Below are 21,519 nucleotides of genomic sequence, written 5' to 3' on the forward strand. Positions count from 1 at the left end.
GAAAAAAGAACCACTTGACAAATTCCGTCCATCCAGGGAACGTTATTTGTTTCATTTTCTTCTTTTTCTCTGAGAATGTTTAATGATATATTTGATTGTTTATGATTATCTTTGAAGGGTGATTGGGAGAAAAAATAATAATTTATATCATTATTTTTTATTATGGATTTATATTGGGAAACACATATTTGATGATAATAAATAAAGTTAGCCGTTTAATTATCTTTATGATTTATTCATTGTTATTTTGATGTATTTGATATCAATCCAATGATGAGATCAAATTAAAAAAAAAATATATATATATAACCCCTCAATGCTCACATATCGGATATACTTTATTAATCTTGATGTAGGGGGAGATATGGACTAGCTGAATCACTTTTCACTCATTTGCACATTTCTGAGATTGTAGAAGTGATATTGAGATCTGAGTTTTTTTTTCTTGCAAATTCCAAAAGATTAAACAACTCATACCATAGTTGATGGTACTTTGGCTGTAATATAAATTCTTATGTTAACAATTTTTTTAATCAACTTGCCCCATCGACGAGACAAGTTGACTCAGTAGTTATCATTGATAAATAATGGTAAGAGATAATAGTATTTCATTTAATTATATATTTCAAGTAATCGAATCTATATTAATAAAGCAAATTTTTTTGCCCATCCAAGAAAAAGATTCTCTTCTTTTTCTCAAAGCTACAAAAAAATTAGATGGTTACGCCTTATTACCTTACTTAATAGCTCGAGACAGGGTTCAGTCAATACATAAATATTTTCTAAAAATCTAAAGCTTAGTAAGCTATAAGACTAATGAAAAGCGAAGACGTTTGGGCAAAGAGAATCAAATACGCGTTCGAAAGATCATATGAATACGAATTCGCAGACATAATATTTTCTGAACCGAATAAGTTTGTAAAGGAGTCATGACCTTGGGTAATTATTGGTATAGAAAAGTGTTTCCCAAATTTTTTGAGGCTGGCACCCTTTTTGCTTTAATATATACCTCTAGATCCCCCATAAACACATTAAAAAAAGTGTTTCTTCCATAATGAAAATAATGGGATGGATGTACTTGGCTGTTATATCAAATATGATGATCGAAAAGCGATAAAATATATGTTCACCTTATTTCATAATACTCGATGAAGGTCAGATGATTTTTTTTCTTAAGCCAAAAATCTTAGTATGGCATACTGAACTTTGGGCTTAGTTCAATGTAGTTTTTGGGTACATATGAAGTTTGCTCTTGCGCAATACCCTCTTTGTCTTTCGCGAAATTGGAGACAACGATAGTGGATATTCTAAAATCAATTATTACGGCCTTATAATAATAATGAAATTATTTTGAAACGAAGAATATTTTATTGGAGTAACAGGAGACAGATACGGACTCAATCGATCATTATTGCCTAATATGCCTCCACGTAGGATTAGAGAATCCTTAGATCTTGTACTGCATATTTCTATTTATGTATGTTTATATTAATTTTCTGTTACAAGAGTTATTGGATTTGATGACATAGAAGTTTCTCTTCATGATACCAATTACAATCAATGATCCTGTAATGCTTCATGGTAGATACAAGAACATGTTGTAGTGATTTACTCAATTAGATATGATCTCCTGCGGCCTCATCCCTCAGTCCACAGATAACCTCCTCCACATAATGTGATTTATTTTCATGATCCCCAAAGTGCTAACTGTCCAAATATCTCGTAAAAGTCGAAATCCTTCTTCTGCTAAACCAGTAATATATTTTTCGTATTACGAAATTATTTCCTTATTATTAAAAGGTCGCAAGTATTGAATTTCAACTATCCATTCTCGTTGTATCCAATTTCAAGATAGAAAGAGAATAAAGGACGAATTGCTCTAAACCTTGACAATTTGAGGCCAATTCCTCTTCTAAACGAAACATACAGAATACTTTCAGGATTGATAGCAAGTCAGATTAACCTATTTTAAATAAAAAAGTAGGCCCAGAGCAAAAAGGGGTTTTAAAAAGAAGAAAAATATTTAGACCGTGATTGAAGCAGTGGATAGGAACATATTATTTCGATAAATTTTTCAAGAGCATTCGATTCCCTTTTTCATTCTCACATTTTGAGATGGGTGAAAAAACTACTACCAAGTCGGGTTTTAACCCTGTCAGGATATTGCTAGCTATTAGATCATCGACAGTAACCTTTGGAAGTAAAGAAAGAAGACCGATGTACTTGAATAAAAGTTACTGTCGATGATCCCCCCTGCTTTTTGTAGCTGCAATTGAAGAGCAAAACCGCCATGACAAAAAAATATCTAGTATTTGGTATTCGTTTTGAAAATATTAAACATTTCCTAGACCTTTATACCGATGATGTGACCGTCATGATAGAAGCCAACTCGGAAACTCAATTACAAAGAAGAATATAAATTGGCTTATCTTATTTTACATGGTTGGAAAAAAAGTCAGGATTGAAAGTCAATAAATCAAAGATTTTTTTATTCCAAATGTTTTTTACCAATATTGGTGGAGGAAGGCTTATTAGAGAATTTTTTTGGGTTAGATAATCTTTTTCCTCAGAATTACATTTCAGTTTTGAAGAGACTAAGTAATCAATTCGGAGGTGGGCTCAAATCTTTCGTCAACATAATCACAACAGTTTATTTGAAAGTTTTGGTTGATATAACGAAGAATCCCAAAATTGAGTGGAGATATGTGATAACATCAAGTCTGTATTATGAATTTTTTATACTTGGAACTGATCTTATAAATGGATTTATCGAAGACTTTTCCCCTTTGCTGGATGTAAGACAAAAGGCTCTTTGGACAGCGACTCCCACTTACGATTGTGTAACGCCCGTGGGTATTATTCATAATAAACTGGGAAAGAAAGATTTTTTAAAGAATTTACGTGTCCTTGTATCTTTGGAATGGGAGGCACTTACAAAAAATTAGCTTAAAATACATGATATTGGTGTTCACTCTGGATTTTTTTTAGCGGGAACTTTAATTTTCCCTCATTAGACATGCCAAGATACAGAATGTGCCCGTTCTTTGGCATTTGAAAATGTTTTTTTCTAATTCAGAAGAGCACTCTGCGTTGTCAAGGTGTGATGGATGGATTAGGGAATTAATTCTATCTATTAATTGGATGTATAGGGTTATTATGCCCATGACTTCTAGAATAGATGATGGAAGAAAATTCACGGCTCAATTTCAAATATCTACATGAATTTTGTTTTTCAAAACAGCACCATGTGGTAAATTGTTCAATATTATTAGACACACTTTTTCAAAATGTCCACAATTACATATTTTGAGATCATTTTTTCAGTTTAAACTGAGGGGTCTGGAGGATAATAATTTAATAGAATTACGGCGATAATTCTATTCGGTGTGTCATCAAAAAATAAAGAAACTACTCCTAATGCTAGGTTAATAGGGAATGCTTTATCAAGTGTAAAGAGTTACATAGCTAAGAATAAAACTGTAGGAGAATTCGTGGTTGCGTGGATGAAATTTGTGCTATTTTAATTTCGGCGTTGGCAAGATATGGAGCGTTCAAGTTGAAAATTTCTTACAAATATCACTTCTTAAGCCAACTTTTCATCTTTGAGAAAAACAAACATAAGCGAGAAGCACATATTCATTTCCTAATAAAATGTACTCAACTAACTTCAAGCTAAATCATGTAAAAGTAACTGCAGCACATTTCATCTTCTACGTTTTTCTACGTTAATCTATTTTTGCTTATACTGAGTTATTATTACGATATGTACAACACATGTTGAAAATGATGGAAAAGCTTAGGCAATATCTGCAATATTTACTATTTTGCGATCATTATCTACAGAACAGTACTTCCCTCTATCATTCTCAAAAAAGCGTATAATCAATTAACTTGTATACTATAACTTTATTTAATTTACAAATCATTTAAAATAATAGATATAATAAATTTGGACAAATGTTGCAAAGACTATATATTAATAATTTAAAAAGCAAAACACATAAATAAAATGGATATTAGAACTTTAGGCTTTTAGCCTTTGATATCTTTGATGTCATCCTCTTCATCAATTTTGCCAAAGTCTTTAGGATTATAACACCATTCTTTAATGACAGGCTTGCTGATCTGTCTAGGGTTCGTTTTTACGGGAACACAGACTTCTTTGGGAATCTTGACGCAGTTATTCTTAGGAATGAGTCTGAAATGGATGGAGTTAAAATTTTAAATACTGTACATATTATTAACTTGACAATAATCACTCACTTTGGAACAAGGGCGGATTCAACTCGGCAATTTTCTTCGGGTTCGAGGTCACAATCTTCTTGAGGAATGTTTTGGATTTGAGTTTGGGTCTGTTCATGGCATACTTCAGGTCCAGGAACGACTTTGCAATTGCTATGGGTGCAGACCTTTCTTGGGATTTTCTTACATTCTGTTTTTGGGTGAACCTTTGTGACCTTCTTCTTCTCAACAGTGCATGATTGGATGGGCCACTTTTCACATACCTCCTTGATGGCAAAGGGCTCGATACCTCCTTCTTCGTTATCCTCGGGAAGGTGTAAGAGTTTGACAGTTTCGTTTTTGCAACGGAGTTCCTCCTTCTTTTCGCATAGGGGTTCGTCTTGTTCAAGATCATAGTTTTTGTATTTGGTTTCACAGTGACTTTCATAGACATTCCTACAAACTTCCTCACCTTCAGGCTCACCCTCACATTTATGATTTTGAGGAATGTAGCATTTCTTAACTTGTGCACTGAAGGGCTAGAAATAATATCCCTTAGTTTATTTTCCAAAGGAAATAAATAATTTAAATAGTGTAACTTACCACAGGCTTGAATGTAATGTGGCAGTTCTTCTTGAAGGTCGTTTCACACTTCCTTTCGGGAGCTGAAACATAGTCTGTAACATAAGTTACGTGACACTTCTTCTTGAAGGTATGTTGGCAACTCATTCCTCTGTCGTACTCAGTCTCTTGAACTTGAACAATCTTTTGGATACATCTTTGGCCTTTTCCATTGGGCACTCCAGGTAATTTTTTTTTGTCAATAAATGTTTTTCTTACTATAGATTCTAAGTTTCCTTGATTAATCCCCTTTCCTTGTCTTGCAATTACATCCTCTGTGTTGGCCCAAGCCGCTGCTATAATCTTTTAAGAATAATGAGAAAATATTTATAAACCATTTGGGTTGTTTTTCACAATCTAATCTTACCAATGTAAAAATGTATACAACTTGCATATCTGAATTGTATTTGCAACTTCTGGAAATCAACTGATGATGAAACATTAAGAATATACTGTTTATATATCAAAATTTTAGAACTGTTGGCTATAATCTCTTCTTATCAGCATATGTTTCATGATTATATCATTTATAAATTAACTGAAGTATTTAATTCAATTGGGACAAACTATAATTTACGTGAATTTGAGAAGGAAACTAGGTCAGCTTTATTGGAACGAAAGTTTTTTTTTCTCTTCTTTTTTGGGTTATTTTTAGAAATGGCGGTATTATTCTTGTAAGATTTTAATTTTAGAATTTATCCACTTTATCCCATTTTTATTAAGTTTTTGTATGATTACTCTGTTTATTTTAATATAAATATCTCATTTCACAGCTATTATGATTAAAACCTTTGTGTATTTAACATAACTCAAAAAATATTATAGTATTAAAAAGTGTATAATATATATATATTAATAAAATTATTCATCCAAGAGTAATGTACATTAAAAATATCATATTTTTCATATTATAATAGTAAATTTTTATCCTCAAGACGGAAATAAGATTAATAAATCAAAGTTTATCTCAATGTATGTATGAAATATCAAGTCTCCTAAGTAAAGATAAGTTAATTCTCAGAGATGATTTTTATTTAGAGCAGAGTTTCGTTATCCAATTATTGGTGATCCACATGAAAACTGGGTAGTAATACTGATAATATCTTTGGGAGTTAATTTTTATACAAATTTAAGCAAAATTTGTATGTTAGACAATGACTAATTACTCCGGGTAGTGCCGCATACAATCCATAGTAAATATGGTAATAAAACAAGGCAATTGAGTGATAATTTGTTATTAAAAGCAAGGCTTCAGTTCTGCTATTTGTTGGTTCTCTTTATACATCCAATAACTCACTATTTTTAATTAATATCAATGAAAAAAAGAGATTTAATTCTTATAAAACTTGGTTGTTTAGTTCCTAAAAATGGACTGTGACGTCCCTTGAAAACAATTTATTACAGGCCTGACCTTAATGTACTTGATTCCATCGCTGGTACATCAAAATCAAATTAGAGAAGTCTGGAAGGAGCAACTGAGGTTCTTATCGGATTTCGTCTCCACTCCGCAAGCTTATTTAGATGGATGAATTTGCAAAACATATTGAGTGGGATGGTATACAAACACTTCGATCTATGGGTCCCCTTGGAGTAGGATCTTTAAAAAAGGACATTCATTCTCGGATCATTTTGTTGTCTAATGTTATGAGAGTAAACCTTTAATTCATGAGCCATTTCTGGCTTGATTTCAATTTATATTACTTTTATTTTGTTCTTTTTAGGAGAAGACTTCAGGGGAGTTGGGACGGATATTTTTGGGTGCTCTTTCATCACTCTGCTAGCTTCATTGTATGTAGAAATTCTTAAAGGGCACAATAAACTATAGATTTTCCCTATTATTAACGTTAAATGTATAAACTTATGGATGATTGTCATTTAGAATATGGATCGGAAACCTGTGAAAGACCTAAATGGAATTATCTTTGTAGAATATTTTTAATAGTTTAGTGACTTTTTGACAGATCTTGATTATTCGTGGTTGATAGTTAAATTATTGTGCCATATGTTGATTTTCTTTAATTGACAATTATGTTGATTGGCTTAATAGAAGTTACGAATTATAGAATAAAATAATTAATCACACTTATTCCGAATTAGAGATGAAAACCATAACTTTAACCATAGAATGTTTTTTTATGGACTAATTAACTATTTAGCACGTATGAGAATGCAATATCAATATCATACGAATATATACTCACACTTACCAACATGGGCATTTCAATTTGACACATTCTTGTTGAATATTATATCAAATAGGTGTTTGGTTTTTATTTAAAAAGATTAAAAATTAAGACAAAGTACTTTCATATTGCGCAGTCATAAAGATTGAAGGTACTAATGTCGGGTTAAAATTGATGTACGTCGCATAACCATATTTTTTTGAAACTTTAGCAAAAACTAGAAAAATAAATTTTTTAAAGCCTATTTTAACTTTTATTTGATCCATTATACTTTATCCCCGTAATTTTGAAAGCTATCTTGAAATGATTTATTTTATATCGATGAATCGATTAAAAAAACAAAAAAAAAAAACTGGGTTAAAGATTAAGAATTTATCTAGATTAAATATAAATGACATCAAATTGATTTCCCCAATTTAAGTAATAAACATCCAGCATTTCTACATGGATCCTCTAAACATTTCTAAGCATTCGTGTACACCTTTTGCAAGGTTTTCCTCTCCGTAAATTGGAATTATGTAACATCCCTACTTTATGGTTGCAAATAAATTACCAAAATTTATCCCAAGAAATAAAGACAAATAAGGTATAAAATAAATAAAACTTAAAGATCTAAGCTTATATTTAAATAAAAATATTCATAAAATGATTAATACAATGGTTTAACTAATAAATATTATAAATTGACAAAAGTAATTTTTGGACAAAATATTCGTCCTTTAAACTTTGCCATCTATCTTTAAATATTTGACCACCTTTTGAAAATACTCGCTCAACGGCAGCTGAGGACAGCAGTGTTGTATTATTTTGTAGAAATATTTTTTGAATTTTTGGGAAAGAGTTTAAAAGGTTTAAAGAATTGTTTTCTAAATTCATAAAATTTTCTACAATTTCAGCGGCGGTTTGATTTCTTTTGTATTTTTTCTTCATTCGAAAAAAACTTGATATTGACTCAACTTCTACTAAATCCTCAGGATTTTCACAAACAATTTCAGTTGGGACGAGAAGGCTATAACCTCATCAACTAAGACTTTTTTCATATATTCTTATAATTCTGGAGAATAACTAAAGCATTCCAAATCTTTAAATGCTGTAGCTAAAAAGTGGATCTTATCCTTAAAAAAGTGTCCAAATCTTTTTTTTGATTTCAGCTAGTAAAGCCTCTACTATAGGCTTGCAAAATTTAAGACTGGGCATCTCAATTTTCAGTTTTTTCTTCACCACTGAAAGTGAAGGCAAAATGTAGACAAGAAACATATTCTTCTCACCTTGCAATATATCTATGGCAGCTGCTAAATCCTTAAAACACAAAATGTATGTATACATAAATTAAGTCTATCTCTGCTTTGGGGAAATACATCAATCAAAGATTGTCATATAACTCATGAAGTTCATCACTACTTTTTTTAAGAGCTCTGGAAATGTTCAAAACACCATCAAATTTTCCATTCCACCTTGTCTCATTTGGGACTCTCAGAAGTTTCCCTACAATATCTTTAATAGTTTCAGCTGCAATAATACTACGACATTGTTTGTTCCAAAGTGATTGACATTTTCCAAAAGCTTTGTAAAATAATTTTTTAAACACAGGATATTTGAAAGCTGAATCTATGTGTTTCTATGCTATCAAAGTCGTACAGTGAGCAGGACATATGAAATAATTTGGTAGGTGAAATTCTGAATATTTTATAAAGTGAGGTGTTAAGATTCTTCCATTGCACTTATTTTGCAAGCCTTACACGAAAATAATGGCTTTTCAGGCTTCGGCAATTTTATTGTGAGTGTGGCTGGATTTTAATCTAGAGCATGCTAATAATAATTGACTACGAGAAAAATATGGTTTTATCCAATGGCAAGATACACCTATATAGCCACACTTTGCAATCTTCTGTCTAGCAGAAACAGTCAATGTTTGAGAAAGTTGTTTCATTTTTTCATTCATATTTAATACATTGATGATAAATATGAGTGTTTCATAAGAAAGGACATTTATCTATTAAAATGTTCATCCATAACACTAAAGTTGACGGCTGAGATTACTTAGATTTAACGATAATTTGAGTTATTAACGAATTTAAATAGTTTTGAGAAATGTGAGCTCTAGAACTTGAACCTTTAGATTAAAAAAAAAAATTGGATTGAGGCTTGAGATTGTGAATAATCTTTCAACTTTTTCTTCCCTTTATCGGATTGAATGATTTTTTTAAATTTTTCCAGGACTTCTGTACAATAGCGAGACTCTAAATTACGTCGTAAATTGAATTTCGATCTTTCAGTCGCAGTTACCTCTTTCCCACATTTTCCAAATTCGCAACGGAATTTATAACTTTTTTTCTTCAGCACGTAAAAAAAAAAAAAAAGGTTCCAAGTTCCAATCACATTTCAATGATTATTTTCCTGCTTCCATTTTTAATAGAATTTGATCACTATTTTTTCAAAATGTCCTCTAATTATTTCAAATGAATACCAAAATTTAACTCTATATAGACGAGTTGGACTTTCAGAAGTGCAACATAAAAATTAGTCTTTTTCACTAAAGGTCTGAAGATGTTAAAATCGATCACACCCTCGTTTAATTTTGTTCTAGATTGATTTGTTCCACTAATGAAGTACTTTGTAACAGAGAGGAATAATTATCCATTTTTTCCTTTACGTCTTTAGTTGAATTTGAGCATATTTATTGGTAAATATTATTTCCTTTTTACTAAGTACTTAATTGGTACAATAGAACAAACAGTCTGTATGATTTTGTTGGCGTCCTTGTGAAGGGATATTCTTGGGTTTGTTTCTTCTGATGAATTGATGTACAGCTATTTTAATTAATTGTCTCCTTTATTTGCAAATATATATACCCATATTATATATATTAAATTTTGTAAAAAGTGATGGAGAATGCATGCAATACATACTCATCTTAATGTATAAGTTGTGTAGTTGCTTTTCTTCTCTTCCCAATGGCTTAGGATGTTCATATAAAATACGTCTAACAACCGTGAGGAATAAAACTTATATGGATTATATTTTTTTCTAATATCAGTTTTGTAGAATATTTTCTAATCATAAAACGATAATATATTAATGGAATTATTATATATTATTCAGACGAATGTATGTATAAATTAGAAAGGTACACTCGTGCCAATTTTTCCAAATATTCAAATTACTATTAAGAACAATTATTAAATTGATAGAATTGACGGTGTCCGGTAAAATGATTGTGGTAAAAAGGTTGCGGACAAAAACGTTGGGGTAATATCATTGCCTGGTAATATCGTTTTATGTACATTATCATTGTGAAACAAAAACGTACTAATATCAATGTGAGCAATATGATTGTGAGATATTTCATTTCAAGACAATATTATCGTGTGCAATTTCGTTTCAATTTATTTTATATTCGGAACATAACACTATTGAATGATGAAGAAACATACCTGGATAGAACCCTTACAATCTATAACACTCCCTGGCCCACAAGTAGTGTAGGTGAACTTCTGAACCTCAAATAAAGTTGAATTTATCCGCCACCACTTTCCTGAGTATCAAGGTACCTTTCTAATATTCCAAAATATACTCATGCCCACACTTTCTACTGGTGAAGTACTGGGTCCCAAGGCAGTTTAAACTCCACTGCCAGCGCGTTTATAAGCACCAAGGAACCCTCCTAGCATGCTATAATATACCCTGGATCACAGGTTCTATAGGTGAAGTGCTAATCCCCGAGGCAAGTTGAATTTATCCGCAGCCGCTTCCGCATCAAGGTACCCTTCTAATATCCCAAAATTCACCCTGGCCGAAAGGTTGTACAGGTGAAGTGCTGGGCCCCAAGGTAGTTTAAACTCCACCACCGCCACGTTTATAAGCACCAAGGAGCCCTTGATGATCCGTTCGACAAATTGCTCTTTGGCGAAATGTCGTTCGGCAGAAATGTTCGTCACAAAAACGTTATTTGAAGACTGAAACTTTTCAAACAACAATTTTTCATTCATATACAACAGAAAATCTAATTAACAGATCACACTAAAAATAGTACACACCCTGAAATTAAAAGTTGGGGAAAATTGACATTATTTTTGATCTATAATATGATCTTAAAACTATAGTTTATATATTTAAATATGATTATGATATTGTTTTAAGTATAAAAGAGATTAATTGGTCACAGCATTTTGATACTTTTGTCTTATTAATATGAAAATCGGTTTAAAAAAACCACTCATTCAGGATTTATTTGTCTATTTGATAGTAAACTGAACCTTTTAAATTTTTTTTTTTTCTAATACAAATATTTTTTAAAGGTTCACATTAAAAAACGATTTACTTACTTACAATTAATAAAATATATAACAGGAAGCGGGGATTAAATTGTCGCCAAAATATTTTTCTACAAAAACAACACAAAATATAAATTTTTTAACTTTTTTATTGAAAATCAAGACTATGACGAGCATATAGGTATAGAGTAGCCATTAATTTGATATAATCACCGTTGGCATCAATAACAGCCTCAATACGGCCTCTGAACCGGCCGCAGGCTCTTCTGACCATCTCATTGTCCATGTTGCCGAATACCTCCTTGATAGAGTCCATCAGGCTGGCCTGAGTGCTATGGGGAGGTCTGTTGGTATGTCTCTCGACATAGACCCAGACAAAATAATACAAAGGATTAAGGTCGGGAGAGTTAGGAGGCCACAAATCCTTGGTTACGACGTTCTCGGTTAACCACTGCATGGTGATTTTGGACAAATGGCAGGGTGCTGAATCCTGTTGCCACACCCACGGCCTGTCTCCAGCCTTCATGGACCTGGTAGGGTCATCTTCAACCATCTCCTTCACCTTGTCGACAAAGTCGGTGTCCCTGACCTTCCTGTCGGCGCCCTCCTCCTTGGGCGCCCTCTTTATGATGGCATCAACATCCCAGGTGTCCTCTAGCTTCTTACGGATACGCTGAACAATCCGTAAATTCACTCCTAAGGTTGAAGCAATCGTTGAATGGAGATTTCACCTCGATTATTAACCAATGCCATGACTACGGGGGGACCTCGAAAGCTCCTCGTTCCACTTATAGCTCTTTATCTCCTCATATGATGACGGCATGATGCTAACTGAACTACGTATCGTCAGCTGACGAAAATAGCTTTCCTATTTGGTAACCGGTTTTTTATTTGATAATGTCGTCTTCAAGTTATCAAGGTTTAAAGTAGGCAACAATTTGATCCCGTCCCTGTATTAAATAAAGGACACCATAATATAAAATCGATACTTCAAATACCTAAAATCAATTTTGATTTATTATTTTAAATCAAGCCTTCAAAGACTATTCTGAAAATAGGCCCACTTTATTATTTTTATTATTCTAGCCATATAAAACTTCAATTTATTTTTTTATCATACCAAAGAAATTTTTCATACATTTTGACTTCCTCCATCTACTTTCTTATCTATTTCTGTCTTTTAGAAAATCAAATATTTCCATAATTGGATCTAGTTAATTATAATATGAAACAAAACAGACATCTCCATATTTCCAAGTTTTGACGAGCAATTTTGATATTTTATGTAATCAACCTTGAAGGTGTTGAAAACACACAAAGACCACCCAAAATTTCTACTTATTTTTTGTATCCAATTATTTAACCTTGAATTACTTACTTTTCTATTGTCTATTGAATTCCTCTTTTTAAATGTACTTATTTATTTATTTACACACTCTGAATAAATTTTGAATTAATTTTTTTCTAGTAAGAATAATAAAATAAACTCCCCAAGAAATTCTCAGGATTATTTTCTGTCTTTAGAGCGGTCAAAAATAAAATTCCTTTAACATACAAGCAGTTTTTATATTTTTTATGTATATTCAATTTCCATATTAAATACATACATAAATGTCATATATAATCTCTTCTACAACAGCAAAAAGTTTTTATTTTATTTTTTTTAGTTAATAAAACTCATAAATTGATTTAATTTATTCAGTCTTCATATATAATTTTTCCATCTCTTCATATCTTCCCTATGTAAAAGAACGGTAGTAAACTTCTCGACTCCTCAATGATTTGTTTGATAACTTGGTTAGTACAAGTGAAGTTCTATACACCCAGTCATTCAGTTTTCTGAAACTGGAACTGGTTTTCCCCAGAAGATCCGATCTATTTAGAACTACTATCTTTCAATATTCTTTGAGGGGGTCGTTATTTGGTACTAGGCTTATCTATGTGAAGGATTTTCCGTGATGTTTCTTCCTTTGTCTTCATAATATTGGTGTATTCTCCGTTTCTTTCATCATCTATAAATTGATCATTCTTATTTGGCTTAGTTTTAGATTGCATTTTGGACATAAGACCATAAACTTTAACATTACTACAATTTAATATTTTCACTTTCGGAACATTTTATTGGATAGTTTTTCCAATATTTGAAAAAATGAACCAATTATTAAGGGATCTTTTTATACGAAATTATTCTCCCTAACTTTTATATTTCTAAGTACGAAAAGAATCTTGGTATGTTTGAGTTTCTCTTTACAATGACAATAAATTATACTTACTATTTGTTTATTGCAAAATTAGTGTAAGTAGTTTTTTGATTTTTTTTCCGCAAATTTCGATTAGGCAATTTTTGACATAAATAAAAGATGGAATTCTCATTTAAACAATTTTTTTAGTGCATATATATGTTATTGAAGGATCTTAACGCAATTTTTTTTAATATTCATAATAATTTATTTTATTTAATATAAGGGCGCTATATTATAATGCTACCCCAGACTAAAGGGTCTAAAAATTGTTAGAAAATTGACATTGATTTACTTCTCCCTCCATGGCTCAAGAATGGCCAAGTAACCCTTTTCTAGTATTTTATTTATTATGTACTAAAAATTATTTACAATGTACCACTCAATTTAGATATTTTTCTTTGGTCAGTTTTCATATCAAAAAATTTGCGTAACATAATACCGCTTTTTCAATAACTAAATTTATCATGGTTAAAAATAGACTTTTTTAACAAATATATTTGCTTTATTACGGATGTTATATTTATTAAGTGTTCCACCTACATTTGGTGAGTTAGTTACTTTTTTTTACGTGTGATCACAATCACACGTAAAAAAATATAGACTAGAAAGAGCCAATGGATTAAATTTTAAATAAATGCCAATGTAAAATATATATTAATGTCCTACTATCCAACACAATCGCATTTTTTAATAACAAGAATACATAATGAACTTAGTACAATTTGATCTCTTAATTTCAAATATGCCTTTCTTTTTCCTCTATTAGCCTCAAAGCCTTAGCAAAAAGACCCTAAAGTTTTTGTTACGTTTAGCTACTTTTAAGATTCAAAGCTTTTTTAGCGCTAATTGTTGAAGATAGGGATAAATTATGTAAGTATACAGGGTAGGTCAGCAAAACGTGGACTCGAGAGAAGGATTTGGAAATACATCAATAATTTTATATTTTCAATAATAGGGGGGAAAAATAATGTTAACAACACATGTAGACAGGATTTTTGCAAAACTTTTATGCAAAAATATGGCCATATCCATTATCATTCACAGACTTTGCACGTCCTCTCAAGGCTATGCTTGAGTTGATGACACACCCCTCTGTAAAGTTGTCCCATACAGCCATGGAGGACTTGAGTGACTCCACATTTGGGTATGAGATCCTTTTTTCTTCCCTCTCCAAAGTGTTCCACATAGAACAGTCAAGTGGTCTCAAATCTGGCGACGAAGGGGGTCATACCTCTTTGGACCAAAATCGAGCCATGATACCTTAGTATAACTTTTGACAAATTGAGAATGTGTGACAGGGGGCGCTGTCCTGAGTCAAAACGTAGTTACCCTTCCTAAGTACCTTATTCAAGGCCTCCTTATCGATTTTCTGTTGAGCCAAAAAAGAAAGGAATCATTTTTTTTTCCATCAGACGTCACAACGCCGAGTATTATTGTTTAGGCCGGATATTTAGTGTAGTAGACCCATTGTACCTCTTCTTTTGTTTCTGAGAGCCAGCGGTCGTTCCAGTTGTTGTGGAATTGATCAACTGTGATAATTTTGTGGTTTGAGAAAAATTTTACAATTGACACATTTGCCTTGATCCATGTGAGGATTTTATTGTACATCTTGGGCCTCCTGGCTTTTATGCCATCTGTCAAAAAGTGGCGTGGGGTCCTTGAGAAAGACACTAATCCGAAGTTGTGCTTTATAGCCCTCCTGATGGTGCTAGGAGTCAAAGAGAAGTTGTAGGCGAGGCGATTAATCAACTTAGTAGGATCCTCCTTTATATTCTTCTCCAAACTTAACTAGAACTTTTTATCCCTTTTTAAATTATGCCCTCCACTTTCTGACATCCTGGAGAGGTATTTTCTATTTTTTCATCTCGATCAACTTTAAAAACCAGGCTCCTAAAACGCTTAATAATGTAAGAAAATTTCATCACATAAACTCCAGCATCTAGGAAATCTGAGATGTGCTGCCGTTTGCTTGTTGCTCGCTCTTGGTGATGAAATGACAAAATAATGAGTATAGCTTATTTATGTGTAAAAAGAACGGTGGAAAGAGACTATCAAAGAATAATCACTAAACCTTTTCACAGTGTTTGGGGGGGGGGGGAATGAAAAAGTAAAACATTAATTAACAGTACACGTTTTACAGAACTCCCTGTATATTTCAAGGCCCAACCTTAAAAAGCTCAAAAACTATTGTCAAAATGTATGTATCATGTTCATAGCTACAGTTATCTTTGTTCAAAGTTGAAAAAGGATAAATTTTATTCGGAAGGGGATAGCTTCAAGTTGAATGTATAAAGATAATTTAATTTTTTTTATTTAATAGCTGAAAGTATAAACTTTAATTAAAAAAAAAAAAAAGCCCCCAACAAAAACGCTCTAAATTGTTGTTAATATAAGATAAGTCCACCCCAATATTTCAAGGATTAAAACTTATTTTTGAATTATCTTATTCATTAAATAGTTATAATTATCAAACATAATAAAGTTATTCTTTAAAAAGTAAAATAATTTTACATCCACGTATTCTATGTCCTAATTTAGAATTTATATCAAGAAAAAAATAATCCTAATAAAATTAGGCACATTACTTAATTTATAGATGTAAAATCAAGCAATTTGTATATGAATATACATGCAAATACTCCAAGAAAAGATTGAAGACATACATTTCTATGTATTTTGGAGGGATATATAAGATAATGAAAAACTGAGTAATATCATCAGTGGATTTGGAACTGAGAAGACAATAACAGAGACATGCAGACAATATATCTTTTGCTAACATTGGTGAGTAAAGGACTTGTAGTCCATGAAACAATTATGATAATTTTTGATTTGCCAGATTGTTGCTGGGGCTTGGGCCACCACTGAGAAAAGGCAAGGAAAGGGGGTGTCAGGAAGTGCCCTCGAGAATATCGAAGGAGAAACTTATTTTGATGAAAACAAATTACCTGGAGTGCCCAATGGAAAAGGCCAAAGATGTATCCAAAAGATTGTTCAAGTTCAAGAGACTGAGTACGACAGAGGAATGAGTTGCCAACATACCTTCAAGAAGAAGTGTCACGTAACTTATGTTACAGACTATGTTTCAGCTCCCGAAAGGAAGTGTGAAACGACCTTCAAGAAGAACTGCCACATTACATTCAAGCCTGTGGTAAGTTACACTATTTAAATTATTTATTTCCTTTGGAAAATAAACTAAGGGAGATTATTTCTAGCCCTTCAGTGCACAAGTTAAGAAATGCTACATTCCTCAAAATCATAAATGTGAGGGTGAGCCTGAAGGTGAGGAAGTTTGTAGGAATGTCTATGAAAGTCACTGTGAAACCAAATACAAAAACTATGATCTTGAACAAGACGAACCCCTATGCGAAAAGAAGGAGGAACTCCGTTGCAAAAACGAAACTGTCAAACTCTTACACCTTCCCGAGGATAACGAAGAAGGAGGTATCGAGCCCTTTGCCATCAAGGAGGTATGTGAAAAGTGGCCCATCCAATCATGCACTGTTGAGAAGAAGAAGGTCACAAAGGTTCACCCAAAAACAGAATGTAAGAAAATCCCAAGAAAGGTCTGCACCCATAGCAATTGCAAAGTCGTTCCTGGACCTGAAGTATGCCATGAACAGACCCAAACTCAAATCCAAAACATTCCTCAAGAAGATTGTGACCTCGAACCCGAAGAAAATTGCCGTGTTGAATCCGCCCTTGTTCCAAAGTAAGTGCTTATTGTCAAGTTAATAATATGTACAGTATGTAAGATTTTAACTCCATCCATTTCAGACTCATTCCTAAGAATAACTGCGTCAAGATTCCCAAAGAAGTCTGTGTTCCCGTAAAAACGAACCCTAGACAGATCAGCAAGCCTGTCATTAAAGAATGGTGTTATAACCCCGAGGACTATGGTAAAAAGGGAGGTGACGATCTCAGAAGATTTATGGATTAATTACACACTCATTAATTTATTAAATAATTTATTTGATTTAACTGATTTGTTAGCAATTTATAATTATTCATCAATGAAATAGGCAAATATGATATATTTAAATATATGTACACATTCTTATTTTCTTATCTATCTTTAACTTGTATAATGGTGTATTTACATCATATAAAAATGAACAACTAAATTTCAGTATGTTTATTCATTTGGTAAGTCTGAATTAAAGTATTTTATCATAATTGACTGCTTTATTTATACCAGAACCAAGTGAGAATTAAATGTACATCACTTTTAACATAATACATACACACTTATTCTCAATTTCTTTATCATTTTGTCTTAAAAAATAGACTAGTATTGAGTTCCAATTATCTAAAGAATAACACCATCTACACTACATTGATTAAGCAAAGATTGGGTGGATTTTTGAAACTATGTCATTTTTGAGTGTGCGTTAAAAATGCTTCACTACAGAATCTAACAAGTATTAATGTAACATCTACTGAGTGCATCTACAGCTCAGTGCGTTATATTCATGAAAAAATTACTAAAAAGTACGATTGACTAAAAATCAAATTACTGAGGAAATTCCCTTTTTTATTTATTAAAATTGACGGCCAAACTTTGGGCAATTATGGGGTTTATCTCCAAATTTTTGCTATGGGATGAGGTATTCAGGAAAATGAGCAATAATTTAGTCCCTTCAATTGATTAATGTGAGGATTTTTTAAATTTAATTTACGATAATCATTACCTCAGATATTTCTCAAAACGGAGTTGTGATTAAAATAAAAATCACCAAGAAACAATATTATTATGTATTCCCTTCTATATTCTTTCAAAATAAATCATACACTATTTGACACAATTTTTATTAAATTTGTAGCTGTTATTACTTATTAATTATGTCATATGAAATTTATTATGCCTCCTATGTCGATATTCAACCTTTCCACCAGTCTGTGGCACTTCTTTGTATAGACAAGGAAGAGCAACAGATGGCTCGTAATTTTTACGAGATGGGATTTTATATCCATGAAGTCACTTTTCGTAGAGATCAGTCCTTCAAATTGCTGACAATTTATGAAGATTCTAATAAAATGTATGTTCTTTGACATTTTTCTTAAGTGGATGAAAAGGGTACAGAATTTTCTTATGAGAATTGATGCGACGCAAATTTTGTATGATTGGTAAACTCAAGCAATTATGGACACGAATAATAAATACACTATTGAAAATCCATCAAATATTTAAACAAAACTTATTACTTTTTCTATTTCTTCAAATTTTTGTCTTCTTTCCCAATGGCATCACTGATGCCATCATGGTATATTATTTATATATTTGTGGTTTTAATTTTACTCTCACTCCTCTAAGTGGCCACATTGAAGCACATAAAATAATATAGGTACATAGTTTTACGAATATTATGTTAAATATGGGAAAAACATTTTTATAAAAAAATGCTAAATAATTGTGCAAAATATGTCACTTTTCATTGACAATACAGGGAGCGGGGACCAAATTGTTGCCTACTTTAAACCTTGATAACTTGAAGACGACATTATCAAATAAAAAACTGGTTACCAAATAGGAAAGCTATTCTCGTCAGCTGACGATACGTAGTTCAGTTAGCATCATGCCGTCATCATATGAGGAGATAAAGAGCTATAAGTGGAACAAGGAGCTTTGGAGGTCCGCCGTAGTCATGGCATTGGTTAATAATGGAGGTGATCTCCAATTCAACGATTGCTTCAACCTTAGGAGTGAATTTACGGACTGTTCAGCGTATCCGTAAGAAGCTAGAGGACACCTGGGATGTTGATGCCACCATAAAGAGGGCACCCAAGGAGGAGGGTGCCGACATGAAGGTCAGGGACACCGACTTTGTCGACAAGGTGAAGAAGATGGTTGAGGATGATCCTATCAGGTCCATGAATGCCATGGCGAGGGATCTGGGCTGCCATGAGAAAACAATAAGTGACTGTGTATCTGGGGATTTAAGGTGCAGGAGCTACAAGATGCAGGTGGGCCAGATCTTGACCCAGAAGGCAAGGGAAAACAGGCTGATGAAGTCAACAAAATTGCTCAACAAGCTCAAGTACCCAAAGCAGCCCGGGATGCTGAGGTTTTTCTCGGATGAAAATAATTTCTGTCGAGATCAGAAGGTCAACAAGCAGAACAACAGGTGGATAGCCACCTGCACCAGCCATTTGAGGAAGGTAATCAAGACCAAGTTCCCTGCAACTGTCATGGTGTTCGGGGTGGTCACCAGTGAAGGTCATGTTATGCCTCCCCACATGTTTGAAACGGGTCTAAAGGTCAATACAGAGGTCTACCTGGATGTTATGGATAAGGTGGTTCTGCCCTGGATCCAAGGGGTGGGCGGACATAGGCCCTGGGTGTGGCAACAGGACTCAGCACCCTGCCATGTGTTCAAAATTTCCATGCAGTGGTTAACCGAGAACTGTTATGACGTCGTAACCAAGGATTTGTGGCCTCCTAACTCTCCCAACCTAAATCCTTTGGGCTATTTTGTCTGGGGCTATGTCGAGAGACATACCAACAGACATCCCCATAGCACCAAGGCCAGCCTGATGGACTCCATCAAGGAGGTATCCGGCAACATGGACAATATAATGGTCAGAAGAGCCTGCGGCCAGTTCAGAGGCCGTATTGCGGCCGTTATTGATGCCAACGGTGATTATATCGAATGAATGGCTACTCTATACCTATATTCTCGTCATAGTTTTGATTTTCAATAAAAAAGTTAAAAAATGTATATTTTGTGTTGTTTTTTGTAGAAAAATATTTTGGCGACAATTTGATCCCCGCTCCCTGTACATCAATAAATAATTCGATATAGTAACAAACAGTTGAAACGAATAAAGTAAATGTGAGAATAATATAAATATATTCTAAAACTAAGGTTATAACTTAAATATATTGGGTTAAATTATTGTTTGGGAGATTAATGCATATGGGCATAAAAACCCTTATATGTATACAGGGTCTAACAGATAAGTTTAACTTCTTCTAGATGAATAATAAGGACAATGCGGCCAAGTTAACGTCCATATATGAGAAGTTGAGAGTCGTAGCAACAGATTTTGCCATAAAAATATCAACAACAACCATGAAAGAGACGCAAAAAGGGTCTATTCCTGAATTAGCTCAAGCAGGAAACGGTGCAAATGCTATGATCGACTTCACTGGGTATCCCAGGACGACCATCTACGATGCTTGAAAAAGCCTGAACGAGTCGAGTGACGTTATTAAGATGCTAAAAAACTCCCAAGTGACAATATGAGAACTCCGACATTTCTTTGAGGTTGAAGATGTCAATTGAGGAGAATGCAACAAAGCTCATGCTGAAGCTGGCCATGGACCAATCTGTAAGTATTATCAAGGTGAATAGAGACTTCAAGGACTTGGACCTCACCTCTTATATCAAGGTGCATGCTCACTTACTCTCGTCTGGAGCGCTGCACCAAGATCTTGAGGCAGTTGAAAGTTGGCCAAATTATTTCTCAGTACCCCATCTCCATCATGGTCCTTGGCATCGTCTTGAGTGAGGCCCACTTCATATTGCCTCTCTTTTTCAAAGAAAATACACTATCTCGTCCTCCTGAAGAACAATGTATTCCCGTGGATGAACAAGGTTGCAGCTGGGATATCTTATTTGTTCCAACAGGACTCTGCGCCAGCGCACAACATCAACATTTTACAAGATTAGCTCAAAGCCAATTTACTAGCTTTCTTGGGCGTTGAACCTACCCCTCTAGCTCCTATGACATGAACATCTTGGACTTCTACGTCCAGGAAGAGTTAGAGGGGAAGGGATGTGCCAATTACCAACCTTCTTTGAAGTCCTTGAAGGCTAGTATCGTACGTGAGGTTAATCAGCTGGACCCTGCTCACTTCAAATACTGGATCAACAGCGGTTTAATCCAATAAAATATTATTATTATGTTTATATTGTTAAATAAAGGATGTAGACTTTGACCACATTGCTCTCGTTGTTCATCTTGATGAAGACA

The 21,519-nt window shown here is 33.2% G+C and overlaps 2 protein-coding genes and 1 long non-coding RNA gene across 3 annotated transcripts in view; 2 read left to right on the top strand and 1 right to left on the bottom strand.

Annotated features, from left to right (window-relative positions):
- The window catches only part of LOC139905650 (uncharacterized), an 82,800-nt gene that overhangs the window by 33,510 nt on the left and 27,771 nt on the right, over positions 1-21,519 (top strand). The window lies entirely within an intron of this gene.
- Positions 3,887-5,304, bottom strand: LOC121120197 (uncharacterized). Its single transcript, XM_040715042.2, has 4 exons — positions 5,210-5,304; positions 4,825-5,145; positions 4,264-4,760; positions 3,887-4,198 (listed from the first exon to the last, which is right to left on the bottom strand). The coding sequence occupies exons 1-4, from the start codon at positions 5,282-5,284 to the stop codon at positions 4,033-4,035; spliced, it is 1,059 nt and encodes a 352-aa protein (XP_040570976.1). The 5' UTR covers positions 5,285-5,304; the 3' UTR covers positions 3,887-4,032.
- On the top strand, positions 16,221-17,602 carry LOC121120200 (uncharacterized). Its single transcript, XM_040715044.2, has 4 exons — positions 16,221-16,326; positions 16,382-16,693; positions 16,758-17,254; positions 17,320-17,602. The coding sequence occupies exons 1-4, from the start codon at positions 16,297-16,299 to the stop codon at positions 17,480-17,482; spliced, it is 1,002 nt and encodes a 333-aa protein (XP_040570978.1). The 5' UTR covers positions 16,221-16,296; the 3' UTR covers positions 17,483-17,602.

The sequence above is a fragment of the Lepeophtheirus salmonis genome, chromosome 6, assembly GCF_016086655.4.
Source record: "Lepeophtheirus salmonis chromosome 6, UVic_Lsal_1.4, whole genome shotgun sequence".
NCBI lineage: Eukaryota > Metazoa > Arthropoda > Copepoda > Siphonostomatoida > Caligidae > Lepeophtheirus > Lepeophtheirus salmonis.